At 34.9% G+C, this 18,334-nt stretch overlaps 5 protein-coding genes across 5 annotated transcripts; 3 read left to right on the top strand and 2 right to left on the bottom strand.

Annotated features, from left to right (window-relative positions):
• The first annotated feature begins 236 nt into the window (after positions 1 to 236).
• Positions 237 to 1,855, top strand: LOC121119529 (WD repeat-containing protein 18). The gene is made up of 3 exons (XM_040714213.2): positions 237 to 547; positions 610 to 903; positions 972 to 1,855. Exons 1-3 carry the CDS (start codon positions 317 to 319, stop codon positions 1,692 to 1,694), a joined length of 1,248 nt encoding a protein of 415 aa, XP_040570147.1. The 5' UTR covers positions 237 to 316; the 3' UTR covers positions 1,695 to 1,855.
• On the bottom strand, positions 1,702 to 5,532 carry Cul3 (cullin 3). Its single transcript, XM_040714211.2, has 4 exons — positions 5,011 to 5,532; positions 4,286 to 4,534; positions 3,944 to 4,216; positions 1,702 to 3,872 (listed from the first exon to the last, which is right to left on the bottom strand). The coding sequence occupies exons 1-4, from the start codon at positions 5,263 to 5,265 to the stop codon at positions 2,304 to 2,306; spliced, it is 2,346 nt and encodes a 781-aa protein (XP_040570145.1). The 5' UTR covers positions 5,266 to 5,532; the 3' UTR covers positions 1,702 to 2,303.
• A 1,203-nt stretch (positions 5,533 to 6,735) lies between these two features.
• Positions 6,736 to 11,053, top strand: Naa15-16 (N-alpha-acetyltransferase 15/16). Its single transcript, XM_040714210.2, is given in 12 exon segments — positions 6,736 to 6,926; positions 6,987 to 7,334; positions 7,404 to 7,514; positions 7,516 to 7,539; positions 7,858 to 8,224; positions 8,293 to 8,636; positions 9,093 to 9,374; positions 9,451 to 9,756; positions 9,821 to 10,031; positions 10,104 to 10,367; positions 10,426 to 10,517; positions 10,574 to 11,053. Coding segments are annotated over 12 exon segments (2,589 nt in total). The 5' UTR covers positions 6,736 to 6,869; the 3' UTR covers positions 10,757 to 11,053.
• Positions 11,054 to 11,635: 582 nt separating this feature from the next.
• LOC121119528 (sodium/hydrogen exchanger 7) lies at positions 11,636 to 14,349 on the top strand. Its single transcript, XM_040714212.2, has 2 exons — positions 11,636 to 12,214; positions 12,454 to 14,349. Exons 1-2 carry the CDS (start codon positions 11,842 to 11,844, stop codon positions 14,001 to 14,003), a joined length of 1,923 nt encoding a protein of 640 aa, XP_040570146.1. The 5' UTR covers positions 11,636 to 11,841; the 3' UTR covers positions 14,004 to 14,349.
• A 2,170-nt stretch (positions 14,350 to 16,519) lies between these two features.
• On the bottom strand, positions 16,520 to 18,233 carry Fen1 (flap endonuclease 1). The gene is made up of 4 exons (XM_040715156.2): positions 17,850 to 18,233; positions 17,556 to 17,780; positions 17,136 to 17,492; positions 16,520 to 17,069 (listed from the first exon to the last, which is right to left on the bottom strand). Exons 1-4 carry the CDS (start codon positions 18,219 to 18,221, stop codon positions 16,788 to 16,790), a joined length of 1,236 nt encoding a protein of 411 aa, XP_040571090.1. The 5' UTR covers positions 18,222 to 18,233; the 3' UTR covers positions 16,520 to 16,787.
• Between the last annotated feature and the right edge of the window lie 101 nt (positions 18,234 to 18,334).

Genomic DNA, 18,334 nt, shown 5'->3' with positions numbered 1-18,334 from the left:
TCTGTTGTAGGAATTTTTATCATTTCTTCCTCCAAAAAGGAATATTAAGAAATATATTTTTCATTTGCACATTTAGTGTTTGCTACAGAAATTGAAACTTTTTCCCAACAAAATATGAATTTAATGAGATTTAACTTCAACAGGAGTTTTTTAATGACGTCATTTGACTTATAAACATAGAATTTAAATGCTATCTATTCCTACTCTGCTCATGACGCACGACTATAAATTATAATTGTCCCTCTCCCTAAACCTTTCACAACAAAGATTGAAATCCATTAACAGTAAATTGACTTGTAAACACGTGAATCTGGAAATGAATGTTCGACGAAACGAAGTTTTAGTGACGGGAGATGATTATGGAGCTCAATGGAATCTTGCTGTTTGGGATCCAAGCAATGGGACTTCGCTTGTAACTTACAAAGGAGGTACTTCCATTCCCGGATCATTTAACATCCTTGGATCTTCTTACGTCGTGTCTGTTCTCAAGAACAAAGCTGTCTTGAACGTATGGAGATTGGATCGACATGAACAACTCCCTCAAAAAGTAAGCCATCTATTTTTGACGTGTTATTTGATGATTCATTTTTAATGTTCTATTTAATTAAGATAACCACACCTGGGAAGCTCAAGGCCTTAAGTGCGAATCCGAATGATGGTCGATTTCTTGTTGGATCCATTGCAGAGTCTATCTATTTATGGCAGACAAATACGGGGAGACTTCTCAATATATTAGTTCGACACTATCAGGAGGTAAATCGACTCGCCTGGACAGATGATGGATCTTTTATTCTATCAGCCGGAAAAGACGGAGCTCTCATCGCATGGAGTCTATCTGAGGTTATGTCTCCTTCTGAATCAACAAAAGAACCCTATCACATTTGGAATGATAGTGCATTAGAAGTAATTTTTTTTAATTACATTTAATTAACTTCCTGAGAATAATCTTCTTTTTTGTTTGTTTCAATCAGATTACAGATCTTGTTGTGGGTAAAGGTGGCCCAAGAGCCCGTATATTCACTTGCTCCTACGATCAACATGTGAGAGTGTATGACCTTCCATCTGCATCACTTCTCTTAGAAGTTACTTTTTCAAAGCCACTCACTTCAATTGCTGTCGACAGCTCCGAAGTTTGGATCTATCTAGGCTCGTCAAAAGGAGATATACATACTTTTAGCCTAAGAGATACTCCTTGTAAAAGTGATTCCATCAAAACAATGATTTCTCCATCCCAAAAAAACTCATTCCTTGGACACTCACTACCCATATCTTGTTTATCTATTTCTATAGATGGTAGTACACTTGCTTCGGGATCAGAAGATAAAGATGTTCGAATTTGGGATGTGAAAAGTAGACAAACCCTAAGAATAATTTCCATGAAAGGCCTTGTGACTATAGCGACGTTTTTATCTCCTCCTCCACGGGGTATGCTGGATCATGAAGACTTTCTGCAAGATTTGAATCTATGTCAACTGGAAAAGAATATCGGTTCAAATGACAACTATACACTTAAAGTGTCTACTCCTTACGGTTTCGAGGACTCCTTCCTTGAAGATGATACTCTAAGCCCTATTCCATACGCAGCCAAATCCGAGTCGTCCAATATTAATAATAATGACAAAGAAGTAGAGCGCCTTAAGAAAATTAATATGTCCCTGTATCAATCAGCTGTGGAGTTGATATTAAATAAATAACATGCAATTTAGTCAGTTCCAGAACTTAAGACAATTCTTAACTTTATTGTTTTTCTAACCCGGTTGTTGCTTCATCATTATTTGCAACCCAAAGACACATCAAATTATTACCAACTGCTGCTGTGAGGGAAAGAAGTTTGTTAAACTTCCTTTTTTTTTTTTCAATAAAATATTAGGATTGAGGCAAAAAGATAGGAAAATTTAGATAACATCAAAACAATCCATTTCGATTTAAAAAAAAAAATATTAAATGAGTACATAAAACATTTTCTACTTAAGCTTGAAGAGAAAAAGTGATTACTTTTTCATGTACATATTATCACAGATCTTTCTCAAAAAAGGGGGGGGGGGAAATTAACATATACTCAATTTCAATCTTTAGTGTCTCTGCAATAAGCAATATATATTTAATGTCAGTTTATACACCTTTTTGCGTCTTTCAGAGACATGGGATACTACTTCAGAGGGACATATTTAAGTTGTTGATGAGAAAAGAAACATTGAAATAATAGGATAAATGGATCAATCGGCATTATTAAGAGAAAAAAAACAGATGATGAAAATAAAGTCCCAACTCTTATAATATTTATCGAATAAAATTTTACTATTTTATGCAAGATACACATAGGTTTTTCTATCAGATTCTTGCCGACAGATGTATTCTCTCTCTATCAAACCTTCAATCCTCTTCTTGATGACGACCGGAGAAGGTTGGAATCTTTTGTTTAATTGTTCAACAACTTCAGAGACCAGTTGGTTGTGATTGAGCGTTTTCCTAGATTTCATAATTCTCACAATACAAGCTTCTATTTCGTGCTTACGATCTTCGTCGACCTTGCGCTTCGTTTCATTTCGTTCGGGTTCAGATTCTCCTTGTCTCGCTGAGGCTTGTTGAATTTTCACCCTATGGAATTGGGAAGTGAAGGCATCGTTCACTGAGAAAAAATGCGATCCCTCAATTTCCTTTGTTTTAGGGGATTTAACCAGTATTCTTTGACTTGCTTTTCCTATTGCTAAAGGCTGAAGAGCTCTGGTCAACTCTTTCTCAGGTATGGAAGTCTCTTCTTTTATCTCATCGAAAGTAAGTCTATCTCGTAAATTGAATAATAACAAAATGCACATCTGGTACGTGTTAACACAAATAATATGCTTCTTGATTTGGGACTTGGTTGAGGAAGTTGATGTAGCAGGTCCTTCACATAGTGAAGAAGATGCTTCATCTTTAGAGTCTTTTGTTGTTGAACTTTTCGTTCCAAAAAATAAGGCATTCAGGTCGGCAGTACCTGTAGACGGCTGCAACGTTAAAACCCGACCGGAATGCTTTGCAAGATAAAAGTGTCGGAACACATCAAATGCTTGTGCGGGCACGACGGATAAATTGATTGCGGGAGGCGCATTCTGTCCAGGCCAATAACCTGTTGTGAGTACTCGCACGGTTATATCTAAGCCTCCAAGGCTTCTTTCTGTTTTACTCAAGTACTGTCTGAATTCATCATTAACAGTGTTGCTCAGAGTCATATCTTTAAACATTCCCTCCAACTTAGATGTAAACTGACAGCCACATTCAGATTTTAATTTACTTATCATCATTTTTTCTGAATCATCGGAGGCAGACTTCTGATTCAGTAATCGTCTAGCAAGATGACGCTTATAATATTCTTCGAAAGCATCCTTTTCTTGGAGAAATCGAAATAGAATCATAGCTTTATCAAGCACAGATTCAACTTCAGCATCACTTAATCCACGAACTCCCTTTTTGAGTTTGTCATCGATGAACAAGCTTAAATACTCGGGTGAGCGTTTGTTTAAATTGAGAAAATGTTCGAATGCAGATGATATGAATTGTTTAAAGAATTTGTCGTTCCGGAAAGACTCAGATAAAAAGTGGTCATATCGATCTTTGAGATCCAGAAGATTTTGAACATAAGTAATGGCATTTACGTTACTCCCACCACTTCCTCCAGAGCCATCTTCCTGAACTAACGCTTTTCCCTGCATTCTCAAGTGTTGTGACACACACTCTGCCATAGCTCGATGACCAGAACTAACTCTGTCAAACAGATCATACATACAGGCTAAATCATCTGTCTTTTGGTTTGTCAGCATGTGCACAACCCCACTGTTATCCATTTCTACAATTGTCTTCATGTGTCTTTCAATGAGCTCTTCTTCGACAACCTTAAAAAAATGAATAGCATAAAATTTAATAACCAAAACAATAACGCAAATGATCTAAAATAAGAACCCACCTTAACTATACGTTTCTCAGTACTTTCATCTAAATAATGTTTTGCTCTTTCCGCTTCTTCATTAATTCTGGCTTCTACTTTACGAATGTATACAGATGCGGAATTTTCCGCAAGGAACTTATGGCTCTCGATTCGATAAAATTCAGCAGACTGACTGAGGAAGTGACTCTCAAAATCTTCTTCGTAAACATGTCGAGTATCAATACCCAGCATCATCAACATTTGACATGCATTTTTGATAGCCAAACGATCAATTACTTCTCCTCGTCTTTCCTACAGAAGTAAGATGAAATAAGTTTATCTCTACTCCTTTGAAATATAATTTGAATTATTATCTTTTACCATCATGATCATATTGAGAAGAGTGACTCTCAAATGATTTCCGATGCATCCATATCTGACAACTCGATCTCGAAAAAGAGATAACCCCAAATTATAAACGTTCTCACAATTATTTTGTTGTACATAAACTCTATCCATATACATTAAAATGTCTCTTATCATGACCATTGAGGTTTGATGATCATTCCACGCCGCATTCAGAGTCTGGAGAAAATTGTTATTAAGAGAACCTAAAACATCAACTCGAACCTGAAAATGATTTGAAGGGTTAGTCCTTGTTTGTAAAAAATATATACATATATGAATACAACTGGATTAATTTAATTTATAAGAGGGAGTAAAGAAAAGGGGGACTTTATCTAATCAGTTCATAAAGATTATTAGATATCTAATTGATATAACTTAAGAACACTTTTCAATTTTGGAAATCCATGAGGTGTCACAAATAATTAACGACTTTTTCCCTTTAATTAAAATGAAAGAGCATTTGATATATCCTTAAGACAGACACTCATTGACTTGTGTCAGCAGTATTCCTATTAATCCCATATATTGACTTATTATATGTCAGATTCCAAATATTGGATGTCTCCAACTCAGTGTCATCTTTAATTTGTAATGACATTTGAGGGGTTCTGCTACAAAGACTGCACTGGCTCGTCTTTTGCTTGCACCTTCACTTTCAAGCATCAAGCAGAGCCAGGAGGATCTGTCCAAGATCTTACTTTGGATTCAAGATGCTGTGTAACGACGTCGCGAAGGCCATTGTAGAGCTTTTCCCCGTGCTTGTGAAGAACCATAGTATATGCATTACGATAGAGCTCTTCAAAACTCAGTCCAGAGTTGTTTTTCCTCTGAATTTCTTGAATAGCCTCCTTTAGTAGATTCCAAATCGTTTCCACAAACTTTTCGTCCATGGTTAAGGGAAATGCGCGAATCCGCATTTTCCCCTCTTTTTTGGGACCCATACTCTTCATCATTGATGTGATGATCCAATCTCCAATTGATCTCAGGAATCCCAAACAATGAAACAAAAGCAAAATCCCTGAATCTTCAATCACTCCCTCTCTTCTTTCGTTTGTGTCTCTCTGTCCCCAACTTTACTTTAACTTTACTTTTCTCTCGCTCTCTCTCTCTTTCTCTTTTTCCTTCTTCTTTCTTTCTTCTTCTCATTTCTATTTTTTATTTCTTCTTCGGAGGATGAAGACAGAAGGAAATATTTTCCCTCTCTCTCTCTCTATCTGTTTGTCTTCATATCTCTTTGTAATTCGCTCCCCCTCCTCCCTCTCCCTATTTTCCTTCTTTTTTTTCAGCACCTTGAATGTTGCTCCTCATTGGACATCAATATCATCTCGCTCTTTTCAATGTTTCTTTCTCCTTTTTTTTACAATTTTCCTTTTTTAGTGCCCTCTGTTAATACTCTTCTACAGTAATTTCTCTTTCTATTAAGACATATACCAAGTGCACTTGCAACTTCGTGTGTTCCTTATCCCAGTTATCTGGAATAATATCTCACACATTTCAAATTAATTAATATCGTTATTCTACAGTGCATTGAATATGAATATGTATACTTGTATATTAAAAGATTTGGGGTTGAGCAAGGAGTAACGCATTGACATGACCTCCCTGACTTATAGGTCATTGAAATTTAAGGAACTTTCAAATCCAAGTTCAAATAATTAATTAATCAATGGAATTGGTGGAGTTTTTACTTGATAAATTCGGGTTAATATCATGCAAATTGAACAAGAATTATCGTTTGATAAGTCTGAGATCCATGATTACTCAATTTCTGATTGGATTTCTGCTTATGCGGATCAAGAATTCTCTTTTTTTATATATAACTATCACATTATGTACAGTTGTAAAATTGAGGGAAGTCATGCATAAGTATATCCTGATGTATACAATTATCTTCGTGAAAATGACCTGGCCAAAGCAGTAGATTTGTCATTGCGTTTAATGTAAAATAGTGTGGAAAAAATATTTTAGACTTTTCCAGGCTTATAAAATCAGATTACAAACACAAAATATAAACTTTCCCGATGTTTTTTAGTTAGCGATACTTTTGGGTTAAAAGGTTTCATCATATCTTTGTTCGTGGAATTGAAGGATATCAAGATAGACTCCGAATAAAATCTTAAATGACACTTGGGATGGATATTAATTTAAATTTGTAATAACGAAATTCAAAAAAATAAGAGGGAAATCAGTAGAAGAGGACCTTTAGCGAGAAAAGGGTTGAATGGACCAATCACTGCTTGTGAAATGGAGTAAGGAAGAAAGCGCAAGAAAAGAAGAAGAAGAAGTAGGTGATGCTGATGCATGTGGAATGAAGAGAGTGTGTGTGTGTGTGTGTGCATGGAGTGTGAGGGAAGCTGGTGTAGCTGATGATGGAAGGACTGAAAAGGAGGAAGCAAAGTTGGCAGCAGAAAGGAAAGCGTGTGCGTGCGCGTGTGTGTATCTGTAGATGAGTGAGGGGGAGTGAGTTACCCTACAAGTCCAAGTCCACGGGATTCGCCGATACTGAGCCACGAGGAATATTTGAGATCCAATCTTCTTTTGTTGATAGGAAGAGGAGATGCCGTCATCTAACCCTTTGCCTCCTAAGGAGAACGCTCTCTTTAAGAGGATACTCGTGAGTTGTGACTAATCTGAATCCTTGATCTCTTGCTACGACTCTTTGAGTTTCTTACAGAAATGCTACGAGCAGAAGCAGTACAAAAATGGTCTCAAATTCTCCAAACAAATCCTGTCGAACCCTAAATTTGCGGAACATGGGGAAACGATGGCAATGAAGGGCTTGACCCTGAATTGCTTGGGGAGGAAGGAAGAAGCCTATGATTACGTTCGGAGAGGTCTTCGAAATGATGTGAAGTCCCATGTCTGTTGGCATGTCTACGGTTTACTTCAAAGGAGCGACAAAAAGTACGAGGAAGCCATCAAATGCTACCGAAATGCCTTGAAATGTGACAAAATCAACATCCAAATTCTTCGGGACTTGTCATTACTTCAAATTCAAATGAGAGATCTTGAGGGTTACAAAGTATTTAGCCTATTTCATATTGTAAAACATGCCTCATATTTAATCTAATATCCACTCAATACATCACAGGAAACTCGTTTCCAAATATTTTCCATCCGTCCTGCCCAAAGATCATCATGGATTGGTTTTGCTATGTCGTACCATCTTTTAGAAGATTACGATATGGCTCTTAAAATTCTCGGGGGAATTTAGAGAGACGTATGAAGTGAGTATCCCATTCATTTACTCTGCAATTTACTTATTACTTTTTTAATATCATATCCGACATTACATTAAACAGAGTTCGGGGGTCAATAGGGAATTAGTTGGTAGAGTTATGGAAGCTTTATATAATAAGGTAAAAGTTTGTAACAACTGATGAGAGTTTGTTTTTTCCCCATATCATCTTCTAGACGATGAATTAACTAATATGAGTGGCTATTATTATGTTAGACCCGTTTTTACCCATGGTTTTCGAGATGAAATTAATTGAAAGTCCTTCCCACCCTGTGAATCACTTTTATATATTATCCTTTTTATGTAGAAAACAACTTATGACTTTGAACATAGCGAGCTTCTTTTGTATCAAAATATGGTGATGAATGAGTCTGGAGATGTCGAAGGCGCTTTGAATCACTTGGAAAAGTACGAAAAGCAAATTTGTGACAAAATGACACTCCTTGAAATAAAAGGAAAGTATCTTCTCCATCTGGGTAGAAATAAAGAGGCTGAGGAAGTCTACAGATCCCTTATCAAGCGAAATCCTGAAAATCATAGCCATTATGACAAGCTTATTGACGCTTTGGAAGTGAGGCAGGATGAGGATAAACAACTGGAAATGTATCAGTCGTATACTGAGAAAATGCCTCGAGCCCAAGCTCCTAGAAGATTGGCCTTGGTAGTTGCAAAAGGTATTGAATCATTAATAATCATTCAAGAAGGGACTTCCTTGTAATGTATGTCTCTAATCCTTGTTTAGGTTCAAATTTTAAGAAACTATTGGACGCTTATCTTAAAAAAGCTTTAAGAAAGGGTGTTCCTCCTTTATTTGTGGATCTAAGGGCGCTATATTCGGATCAAGACAAGGTTAAAATCATCGAAGAAACCGTTACTACCTATCTTGAAAATTTGTTGGAGTACTCTTCTTTCGAAAAAAAGGGAAGTGAGGAGCCAGTTACAGCTGTATTATGGGTCTACTACTATCTTGGGCAACACTATGACTTCCTGGGGGATCATATTAAGGCTGTAGATGCTGTTGATAGAGCTATAGAACATACTCCGACGCTAATTGAATTATTACTACTTAAAGGCAAAATAAATAAGGTAATTATTTAATTTTTCTAATTAGGCTATTATGTTTGGGTTTGTTTAAAAAAATCCTTTATATTCATGTTTCTATTTACAAATATTTAATTTTACAAATTGATGTTATTTTTGTTGTACGTACTTTTTTTTTCGTCCACATTTTTTGCTTTCCAATTGAAACATTTCCAAAAAAAATATTGATGAGCTTAGATTATTTTTAACTAAGGTTGTTTAAATCAACATGTGTGTATGTGTATGTTTGTGTGTGTGGTCAAATTCTCCTGTCAACTGCGTTTACATAATCTTAATTGTTTTTCTCAAAACAAATTTCCATATTATTATTATTTGTCTGTCGTTTGTTCTTTCGGTTTATTACATATACGTTTTAGGTAGTTTATTTATTGAGTGATGGAATTTATTTATTTTTCCTTAAAAATTACATGGCATGACATTTTCTTATATCTCCATGAATAGCATGTTGGAAATATTGATGAAGCAGTTAAGTACCTCAATGAAGCCCAATCCCTTGATACCGCGGATCGTTACCTTAATTGTAAAAGTGCCAAGTATCTTCTTCGAGCAAACAAAGTCACCGAGGCGGAAGAAATGTGTCAAAGGTTTACACGTGAAGGGGTTTCTGCAATGGAAAACTTGAATGAAATGCAGTGTATGTGGTTTCAAACGGAGTGTGCTCTTAGCTATTGGCGCAGCGGACAATTTGGAGACGCCTTAAAAAAATGTATTGAAGTGGATCGCGTAAGTTATAATATATTTTACGTTCATTTCTTGTTTTTGAAAAAAAAAAAAAATAATAATAATATTACTCTTGTAGCATTTCACTGACATGGTGGAGGATCAATTTGATTTCCATACTTATTGTATGAGGAAGATGACTCTGCGTTCTTACATTGAGCTTCTTAGATTTGAAGATCAATTGAGGTCTCACACGTTTTTTGAGAAGGCTGCACATTGTGCTATTAAAATTTACCTTCAACTTTTTGATAAGCCATTGCCAGATCATAATACTAATGATTATATCGACACCGAGAACCTTGATCCTTCTGAGCTTAAAAAAATAAGAAACAAGCAGAAAAAGGCGCTGAGGAAGGCAGAGCAAGAGCAGCACCAACAACAACAAGTAAGACGTTCGTTCATTGATTACCAATAAGTACATATGGAGTATTTAATATATTCTTTTTTAGGTTCAGGCCAAGAAGAATCTTCATAATAAAGCTCAGAAAAAGAATGACGATGAATTAGATATTCCAATGAAGGAGGAACTATTTCCTCAAAAGCTGGAAAGACCACAATCTCCACTCAATGAAGCAATTAAATTTCTAACACCGCTCCAGAGTCTCTGCAGTGAAAAAATGGAAACTCAGTTGTTGGCTTTTGAAATATATTTTCGTAAAGGTATTTGGAAGAAATCCATTCTGCATATTGCTTAATTACTACTACTACTATCAATTTCTTTCTCACGTTTAGAAAAACCCTTGTTAATGTTGAAATGCATAAAGAAGGCCAAGAAAATACTAGTTGATACATCCTTGAAGGCTCTCCCTCCGAAAGTTTATCTCATGTTTTCGAAGTTTCATCGCTACATCGAATCCAATATGTCAAAATTTCATAGTCCAGTCAAAACCGTCATAGAACAAGAAACACAAGATATATTTGGGAAACAAACAGCGACTCAAAGGAATGAGGAGTTTATAGCCTCTAACGCAAAGTCTTTTGAACATCTTGCTGCAGGTATCTTCATATATTTTTATGTGTCTACAGTTATCTACATTGTTATAATTCGTAATAGGTGCGCGTATAATGGTGTATTTAGACCACAATCGAAAGGATGAGGCTCTAAAAATTATTACTCAGCTCCATATTGACGGAACAAATATTGAGGTATATATCCTCAAATTTGACAATTCTAAATATTAACGCTAACAATTATTTTTCAGAGATGCAGTGATGTGCTTGACGATCTAATCAATGGGGTTTTTGGTCATTCTGGAAAATCCTTCTCTGAAGAGTATAGAGAGAAATGCTCAAATCTCTTCCCTTTGACGCCTAAATTTAAATCTAAGGACAGTAAACAAGTTGACCTACAGCCTGTTGTTTCCCTTAATTGTGAAGATAGTTAAGGAAGAAGATGATGATATTTATAGTCCCATTCAGACACTACTTTTTTTTTGTTTCTCGTCAAACAATCATGTATAAGAAGAAGATGCTGGGTGTGTGTACCTCTGCCCTCGTCTTAAGTGACCTCATTTTTTTTGTCACTCGCATTATGTAAAGATTATCACGCAACAAAAAAAAATAATAGATAAAAAAACGCAATTATGTGTTCTTTTTACTTTATTTGCCTAACTTTTTTTTATTCATATGAATTATTATTGATATTGAATTAAACATATGGTTGCTTAACAAACAAAACAAAACATTTGAGTCGTCACATCAGAAATATAAATAAAACAGATAAATATGATTCGAATTTTTATCTATTCGTAGCTGGAATGGGGAGAAAGCTGTTATGCACAGAAAAAAGTCATAGGAACAATACTCAAATTTAGTTCATAATTGTCATTATTGGAGGAATTGCCCCTCTGAGGGATTCATATCAATAAAAATAGTTATCACGGGGATTTCCCTGCTAAAAAGAAAATATACATTGTGTTTAGTACGACTAGGCCTATTCGTTTAGGAATAAATATGTAATATCAAAATGTTTAGAATAAATTGAAAGATCTATTTATTCCTTTTGTAGGGGGTGAGTCGTTATTAGTAATATATGGTTTCATGAGCCAATACGAGAGCGTCAGTAGATATAATATGCTTATTGATTGATAGGTAGTTTTCATATGTTATGTACTTATGGTATCTAATTCTGAGGTATGCGGTATGAACATTTAACATTGATGGAAGAGGTGTTTTTAAATAAATTAATCATGTCACCTTCGCTACAAAGCAAACGGGCATGTGTTCTTCTCTGCAAGTTTCTAATAGTAGATTCTTTTAAAATATTGTTTTTATTAGAGTAGCTAGAGGAAAGGAGTGCTCTTACAAAATAAAAAGAGTAAGCTGGAGTGCGGAAATCCCTATTTATCACAGAATTGTCGGCCCAGGGTATTTCTCCTTTTCCTGCGTCAATTGTTATTTGTAATCATAATGTAACATATTTGATATTACTCTTACTAATAACTTCATAAGTTAGAGACAGTAACTGAAGATGTCAAGCGCAGAAGATTTCACAGATGCAGCCTCAGAGACCAAAATCGACGAAAGGAAAAGCTTGTTGCACAAGTTGGACTCCTTGATTCTATTGCTGTATACCTGCCTCCTCACCTTAACTGTCGTTACGATATGGCTCTTCAAACATCGTCGAATCCGCTTTGTTCATGAAACCGGACTTGCCATCGTCTATGGTCTTGTAGTTGGAGCTGCAGTTCGTTATGGTGTCACTCAGGATACGAAATCCTTTGTTGAGGTTGTGACAAAGAATGTATCTGGTGATTGGCCAAGATGGCCTCCAGATTATTTACTTCTTGATAGCAAGGATAAAAATCAAAGTATTGAGAAAACGATTGCATACTCCTATAAAGGCAAGTAAGCCCTTAATATGAAGGCTTTTCATGCTAATGAGCAATGTCATACATCTATAAATATTAATGGATTTTAATTGATTTAAAAATGAAAATGTGTTCCAAGAAGGGCTCAAATGTGAGATCCCTTTGGAACCGTTACATCCCTTTTAGGGTTTATTATTATAATAATCTTATCAAGGATTAAAGTATTCATTTTCATATATTTAATATTATTAATAAACATATTTTGATTGCAGGTGAGTTCTCGCATTCAAGTGAAATTGATCAAAAAACAACATTTGATCCTGAGATATTTTTTAACATATTGCTCCCTCCTATCATATTTCATGCGGGTTATTCCATGAAAAAACAATTCTTTTTCCGGAATATTGGAAGTATTTTAACACTCGCTTTTATTGGAACAACTTTATCTACATTTGTGACAGCTGGAATCCTCTATGGAATTGTCAAAATTCTCCCAAATCTAGAGTTCTTTAGATTTATTGATACCCTCCACTTTGGAGCTCTTATTTCTGCTACAGATCCCATCACTATATTAGCCGTGTTCAATGATGTTAAAGTTGATGTTAACTTTTATGCTCTGGTATTTGGAGAGTCCATCCTGAATGACGCTGTTGCAATTGTTATATCAAGAACCGTGGAGGACTATGAGTCCGCTTTAACGTATGGAACAGACACGTCTCTTAATGCTATGCTATTTTTGAAGGCCGTTGGAGATTTTTTGGGGATATTTGGAGCATCATTTCTTGTCGGATCTCTGATGGGCTGCACTACAGCTTTGCTCACAAAGTTTACACATATACATCGCTTTCCAGAGTTAGAGTCTACCCTTTTTGTGTTGATGAGTTACTCCACATTCTTGGTTGCTGAAGTATTGAATCTGACTGGGATTGTTGCTGTTCTTTTCTGTGGTATATGTCAAGCTCATTACACATATAATAATCTATCATCTGAATCTAAACATATTACGAAACAATTCTTTAATTTGTTGAATTTCATGGCAGAAAACTTTATATTTTCTTATATCGGAGTCTCAATGTTTACTTTTGCGAATCACAACTTCAACATAGGATTCATTGTTGGCTCTTTTTTTGCAATATTTATTGCTCGAGCGATTAATGTCTACATACTTAGTTTTTTCCTCAATTTGGTCCGTCAAAACAGAATCACTATGAATTTGCAACACATGCTATTTTTGAGTGGTCTTCGTGGCGCCATTGCCTTCGCTCTTGCCATACGAAACACTCTCTCAGAGTCTCGTCAAATGATTTTAACTACTACACTTATCATTGTTATTGTAACTGTTATTGTAAATGGTGGCTCCACAATGAGCCTTGTTACATGGTTAGGAATCCCTTTAAGCTCTGAAAATAATGAAAATGATGCACAGGAGGAAGAGCCTATTACATCTCCTAATAAAGACTACAATTCATTGGAGAGACCCTCTGAAACGGGACGAATCTTACCTGCCTCATGGATGGCTCGAATGTGGTCCAAGTTGGATAATCGTTATTTGAAACCTTTTCTAACTCACAGCAATCCCACACTCATGGAGACACTTCCAGAGTGTTGTTTGCCCATTGGGAAATATCTTACGTCAGTAGAGCAACTCTCTCGACATCCTGCAATGAGAGCAGCTTCTATGGAACAAGATAATAGTACTAATACTGTTACTGAAGCTCCCAAAAATTCAGCTGGTTTTTCTAGTCTTGTCGGAAGAAGTCCTGGAAGGAAACCCGACGAACCTAAAGAATTTGAAAATCGACTCTCTTCATCCAACATTTGATGTTTTCTTGCCATTTACTCAATAAATATAATATAATTATGTATTGTTAAAACAAAAAGCTTCAGCATACAGAAATGAATGCGGTGGTATGATATTATAAAGGCAATTATATATTTATTTTTTAAAGTTTATAAGTTATCACTATGTTTGAGTCTGTGATTTACATACTATAATTATTATCCATAAGAAAGTTATCCCAGGATCGCTCTTTTAATCGGAAGATCCTTTTCTTCTTTATTAATCATTAGAGAATTAAAATATTTATATATTTTCAAATGCACTTATTAAAGCTGTCAAATGTTTTGTCTATTCTTGAAATATATGTTACTCTTTTTAATTTTAAAAATTGACTACCGCCATTCACTCATAATTATAATATCCAGGGGGTAAGTACAAACTTATAGTTGGTTAGGAGCAATTTACACTGAAACTATAAGGAATAATTTAAGAAAAGGAAAAAAAGCTGGAGTCTGTCCCGCATTAATAATCGTATTCCAAATTATTCTAGAGAATCGCGTTCATCCACTCCTGATGATTAACGCCTACGTACTTATCCAATTCTAAATTTTACTGAAAAGTTATTAGTTCATCATTAGAAAATCTAATCAGATTTCTTTTTATCTCCGGAGGTACACAATTACATGTGTGTTTTTAAAAAAATCGTCATTATACGTAGAAAATCTCACAACACCTTCTCAAACTACTACCATCTCAACTCCAACAATTAACACTTCCGGGTTCTTTTTTCGCATGAACTTGCGAAGAAGAGAACTTCATGGAAAATTACAACGAATTTATGTAGAAATTTTTGAACACAAGCCCGATTTTTCGTATTTTGGCTTATGAAAAGATTATACACAACTAATTTCAAATAGTTATATAAATATTATAATTTGTTTTACTTAAAAATAACACATTCACTTGGGTGATGTTGATTAATAATTATTTCTCAATGTAATTAATCTACTTTCATGTCCCTTAATGATGGATAAGATGGAAAATTTTGTTCTCAACAATAAATAACCTTTATAAGGATCGAATACTAGGAGTATATAAAGAATAAACTCAATAAGTAATAATGATAATTCTGTAGAACAACTGTGTATGAATAATATAATATATACACTTAACAATCTATTGATGTGAGTTACTAATATTTTTCGTCACATCTGTTACAAAATGCGGACATTAAATTGAATAATCAACTCTTGGACGTCTGAAGGTATTCAATAATAGACTTTAGAAAACAAAAAAATCAATTGGCACACTATTAAGTTAATAAAAGTATTACGAAGTATCCTTTTTTAGGAACAAAATTTTTTGGTTTTGAGTATCAGAGAAGCAAAAAATTCTTACTACAAATATATTAATGATTGGCGTGTTTATTTTGTGATTTAATATGAATAAATCAAGTTAATTACTCCTCGCACATATAAATTAAAAAGGAAATGGATTCCATATCGCCGTAGCTAGGATTTTGAAATGAATGAGGTCCTTCAAGTACGCGAACTGATTACCCTATAAGGTTTATTGTTGATCCTTCCCTGTTCCAGTGGTTTTATATAGTTCAGCATATTTCCGCTTAAAAAAATCAGAGATCTCACTGACCTCATCCTTGACTACGTAATAATAGGTATACAATCTAGAGGCCCAAAATCTCATTTTAGGGTTGGGAGGGGGGAATAAACATTTTGGAGAATAATTCCAGGGGAATCAGTTTTAAAACAAATTCTTAAATTTCGACGGATAATGCTTTGAATTTTTTGTACTGTTTATGGACCTAATGAACATATTTGTGGAATAGATGATATTAATATTTACCTTGAGCTCAAACTCAATAAATTTTGTTGAAAAAATGACAAAAAAAGCTATTAAATTCATATGTTTACGTTTTCGAATGTGAATGCTAACTTTTCTTTTTAACAAGTCACACATTATGGTTGTCAAACAAACGTATTATATGGTAAACATAAAGTTGTTCTTTTTTTTAATATAACCTTATGATATCCTATAATGTGCTAAGTTTAAATAAGGTCATCAATCACTATTATTCACAATATCAAGCTGTATTATAGCATAGGTAAACTCAAATTAACTTTACCGATATTATCTTATATATTCCAATGCTGGACAGATAATATGTACATCAAGTCCATCCACCCTCCTAAAAAAAGGTTAATACTTTTTAGATACAGGGAGGAGGGCTTCAGCCTCACTCTAAAGTTGGTATAGGTTTTATTTTACTGGATGCACATATATATATCTGAGATCGAGACTCTTTATCTTGTCTGTAGCCAATGCATCCCTACGGAAACAGGCATATAAGAGGAACAGGTATTCAAAAAAGTTACAACTTGTCTTTTACTAATTATATCTCAAATTATTATAGGTGGTAGATATGTATCTCACGAGATTTTCGCCGCCAACGTTTACAATAGATATCTGCTTCTTTTACAAATTACATCTGATGAACGCTCATCTCTGATCTAATATAACAAGAAATGAATCACAATCACTGAATATTACCAATTTGTCTTTATTATTAAGGATTGATTTATCCCATTATTAATGTTTTTTAAGTATTGAGACACAATAAATGAGTGGGATGAGATATCTAATGGAGAATCAGAGTAAAGCTTCAGAATGAAATTTATAACAAAACCCAAAATTACATATTTGCAATTACTATTATAATTTGCCTCCATGTATAATTAAAAGTATATTTTCTATTTGCGAAGTTAAAAATTAATAATTTAGCAGGCAGTCATTCGTTATTGTCACGAATCATTTTTTATAAGTCCCTTTCTTTCCATTTGTTTTCGCTTTTTTGTTGGATGTTGTTTTGGAAAGTGGTTCATTTGACTTTCTTTTAGGACTTGGAGTTGAAATTACTTTAAAAAAACCATCTAATCGGCCTTGTGTAGAGCCTTGTCTCGCTTTGAGTAATTTCTTTGCACCGTTTCGAATTCGATCTTCGGCAAATCCCTTTTCTTCACACATGAACTTTATCAGGCCCTCTTCATCTGGTTTCTCCCATTTTAAATTAATTTCTGAACAGGGTGTTACCTTAACAACATTAAGAGTCATCAGATTATTCAAAATATTAAACTCCATTATTATTCAACCACCTACCTCTGGATGCACGAAGAGTTTTCTAGCTTCGGCAAACATCCAATTTTCAGGTATTGAATACTTTTTAGAATCTAGGTTTTTAATAAGATTCTCAATACTTTTATGTTCACTCATTAGCTTAAAGGCGCTCTTGGGACCAATTCCACGAATTTTATCACAATAATCACAGCCTAAGAGTATGCATAGATCAATGAACTCTTCTTGAGTCAATCCAAATCCTTCTAGAACCTTGTCGATATGAAACTCCTTAATTGGCATTTTTCGAGCTTCTGAAAAAGTCAAGTGACGTAAGAGGATGGTTGTACCAAAAGTAAGAGAGTCCATATCTTCTGTACCAACTCCGTAAACGAGGCCTCCCTAAAATAAAGTCGTGGATAGTGTCTTAGTTATAACTTATAAAGACTATATCAATGTCATTACTTTAGATAATTCAGCACATTGCGCCTCAGCTTCGCAAGGAGCAGATACAGTGGGTACTCCCATGAGTTTCAAAAGAGTTTTAGCCTCTTCCACATGAACGGAAGATACCTTTACGAGTCTTCGAGCCTGTTTATCGATTTCTGAGGTATCTCCCAATTCTTTTGCTTTTTCTAAGGCAGCTTCCGCCTCAGAACGCTTCTCTGACCGTTTTTCAAGTTCACCCGACTAAAAAAAAATTTAATATAAATTTAAAATGATTTAATATCCGAAAGAATATGAGAGATAACCTCGTACCTTGAGATTGGGCGGCTTTCCATCAAAAACATAGACGGGCTTGATCCCATTTTCTACCATGCGAATGGTCCGATAAAAAGTACCCATGAGATGCGACGTCGTCTCTCCGTCTGCATTCGTCAATTGATTCCCGCCGTCTCCTCGAACAGCGATCAGAAACTGATAGAGGCTCATAGAAGCATCAATGGCCACTTTACGTCCAAAATAATTCTTGATTTCATTCTCTTTGACGGCTTCAGGGGAAACATCCGCAATTAACTTACTTAATCCTAAAATTCCCATGTTTCGAGCTCCAATTAAGAAATTAGGATATTTTTTGATAGGAGCATGAATAAGTTTCAAGGCGCCAAAAATAATAGAAAAAGTTAACATTCGCGCGACTGACGAATGACGTAAAGAATAATAAATACACTTAGCCTACATACACAATGAGGATTTAATTATTACACCACGCAACCCTTCAAATTTATATAGGAAAATTGCAT

Source organism: Lepeophtheirus salmonis, chromosome 6 (genome assembly GCF_016086655.4).
Source record: "Lepeophtheirus salmonis chromosome 6, UVic_Lsal_1.4, whole genome shotgun sequence".
NCBI classification, from domain to species: domain Eukaryota; kingdom Metazoa; phylum Arthropoda; class Copepoda; order Siphonostomatoida; family Caligidae; genus Lepeophtheirus; species Lepeophtheirus salmonis.
The sequence above is the reverse complement of the archived record's forward strand: the minus strand, read 5'-3'. Positions and strand labels throughout refer to the sequence as shown.

What these genes read in the sequence shown, in the direction of transcription:
- LOC121119529 (XM_040714213.2), top strand. Translation starts at nt 317, where the DNA reads ATGAATGTTCGACGAAACGAAGTTTTAGTGACGGGAGATGATTATGGA. An exon ending in ATGAACAACTCCCTCAAAAA is followed by an intron (nt 548 to 609) that starts GTAAGCCATCTA and finishes TATTTAATTAAG; the next exon opens with ATAACCACACCTGGGAAGCT. An exon ending in GGAATGATAGTGCATTAGAA is followed by an intron (nt 904 to 971) that starts GTAATTTTTTTT and finishes TGTTTCAATCAG; the next exon opens with ATTACAGATCTTGTTGTGGG.
- Cul3 (XM_040714211.2), bottom strand. Translation starts at nt 5,265, where the DNA reads ATGATGAAGAGTATGGGTCCCAAAAAAGAGGGGAAAATGCGGATTCGC. An exon ending in CACAGCATCTTGAATCCAAA is followed by an intron (nt 4,535 to 5,010) that starts GTAAGATCTTGG and finishes AATCATTTTCAG; the next exon opens with GTTCGAGTTGATGTTTTAGG. An exon ending in CTGAGAAACGTATAGTTAAG is followed by an intron (nt 3,873 to 3,943) that starts GTGGGTTCTTAT and finishes CATTTTTTTAAG; the next exon opens with GTTGTCGAAGAAGAGCTCAT.
- LOC121119528 (XM_040714212.2), top strand. Translation starts at nt 11,842, where the DNA reads ATGTCAAGCGCAGAAGATTTCACAGATGCAGCCTCAGAGACCAAAATC. An exon ending in GATTGCATACTCCTATAAAG is followed by an intron (nt 12,215 to 12,453) that starts GCAAGTAAGCCC and finishes TTTTGATTGCAG; the next exon opens with GTGAGTTCTCGCATTCAAGT.
- Fen1 (XM_040715156.2), bottom strand. Translation starts at nt 18,221, where the DNA reads ATGTTAACTTTTTCTATTATTTTTGGCGCCTTGAAACTTATTCATGCT. An exon ending in GAAAGCCGCCCAATCTCAAG is followed by an intron (nt 17,781 to 17,849) that starts GTACGAGGTTAT and finishes ATTTTTTTTTAG; the next exon opens with TCGGGTGAACTTGAAAAACG. An exon ending in AACTCTTCGTGCATCCAGAG is followed by an intron (nt 17,070 to 17,135) that starts GTAGGTGGTTGA and finishes AATGTTGTTAAG; the next exon opens with GTAACACCCTGTTCAGAAAT.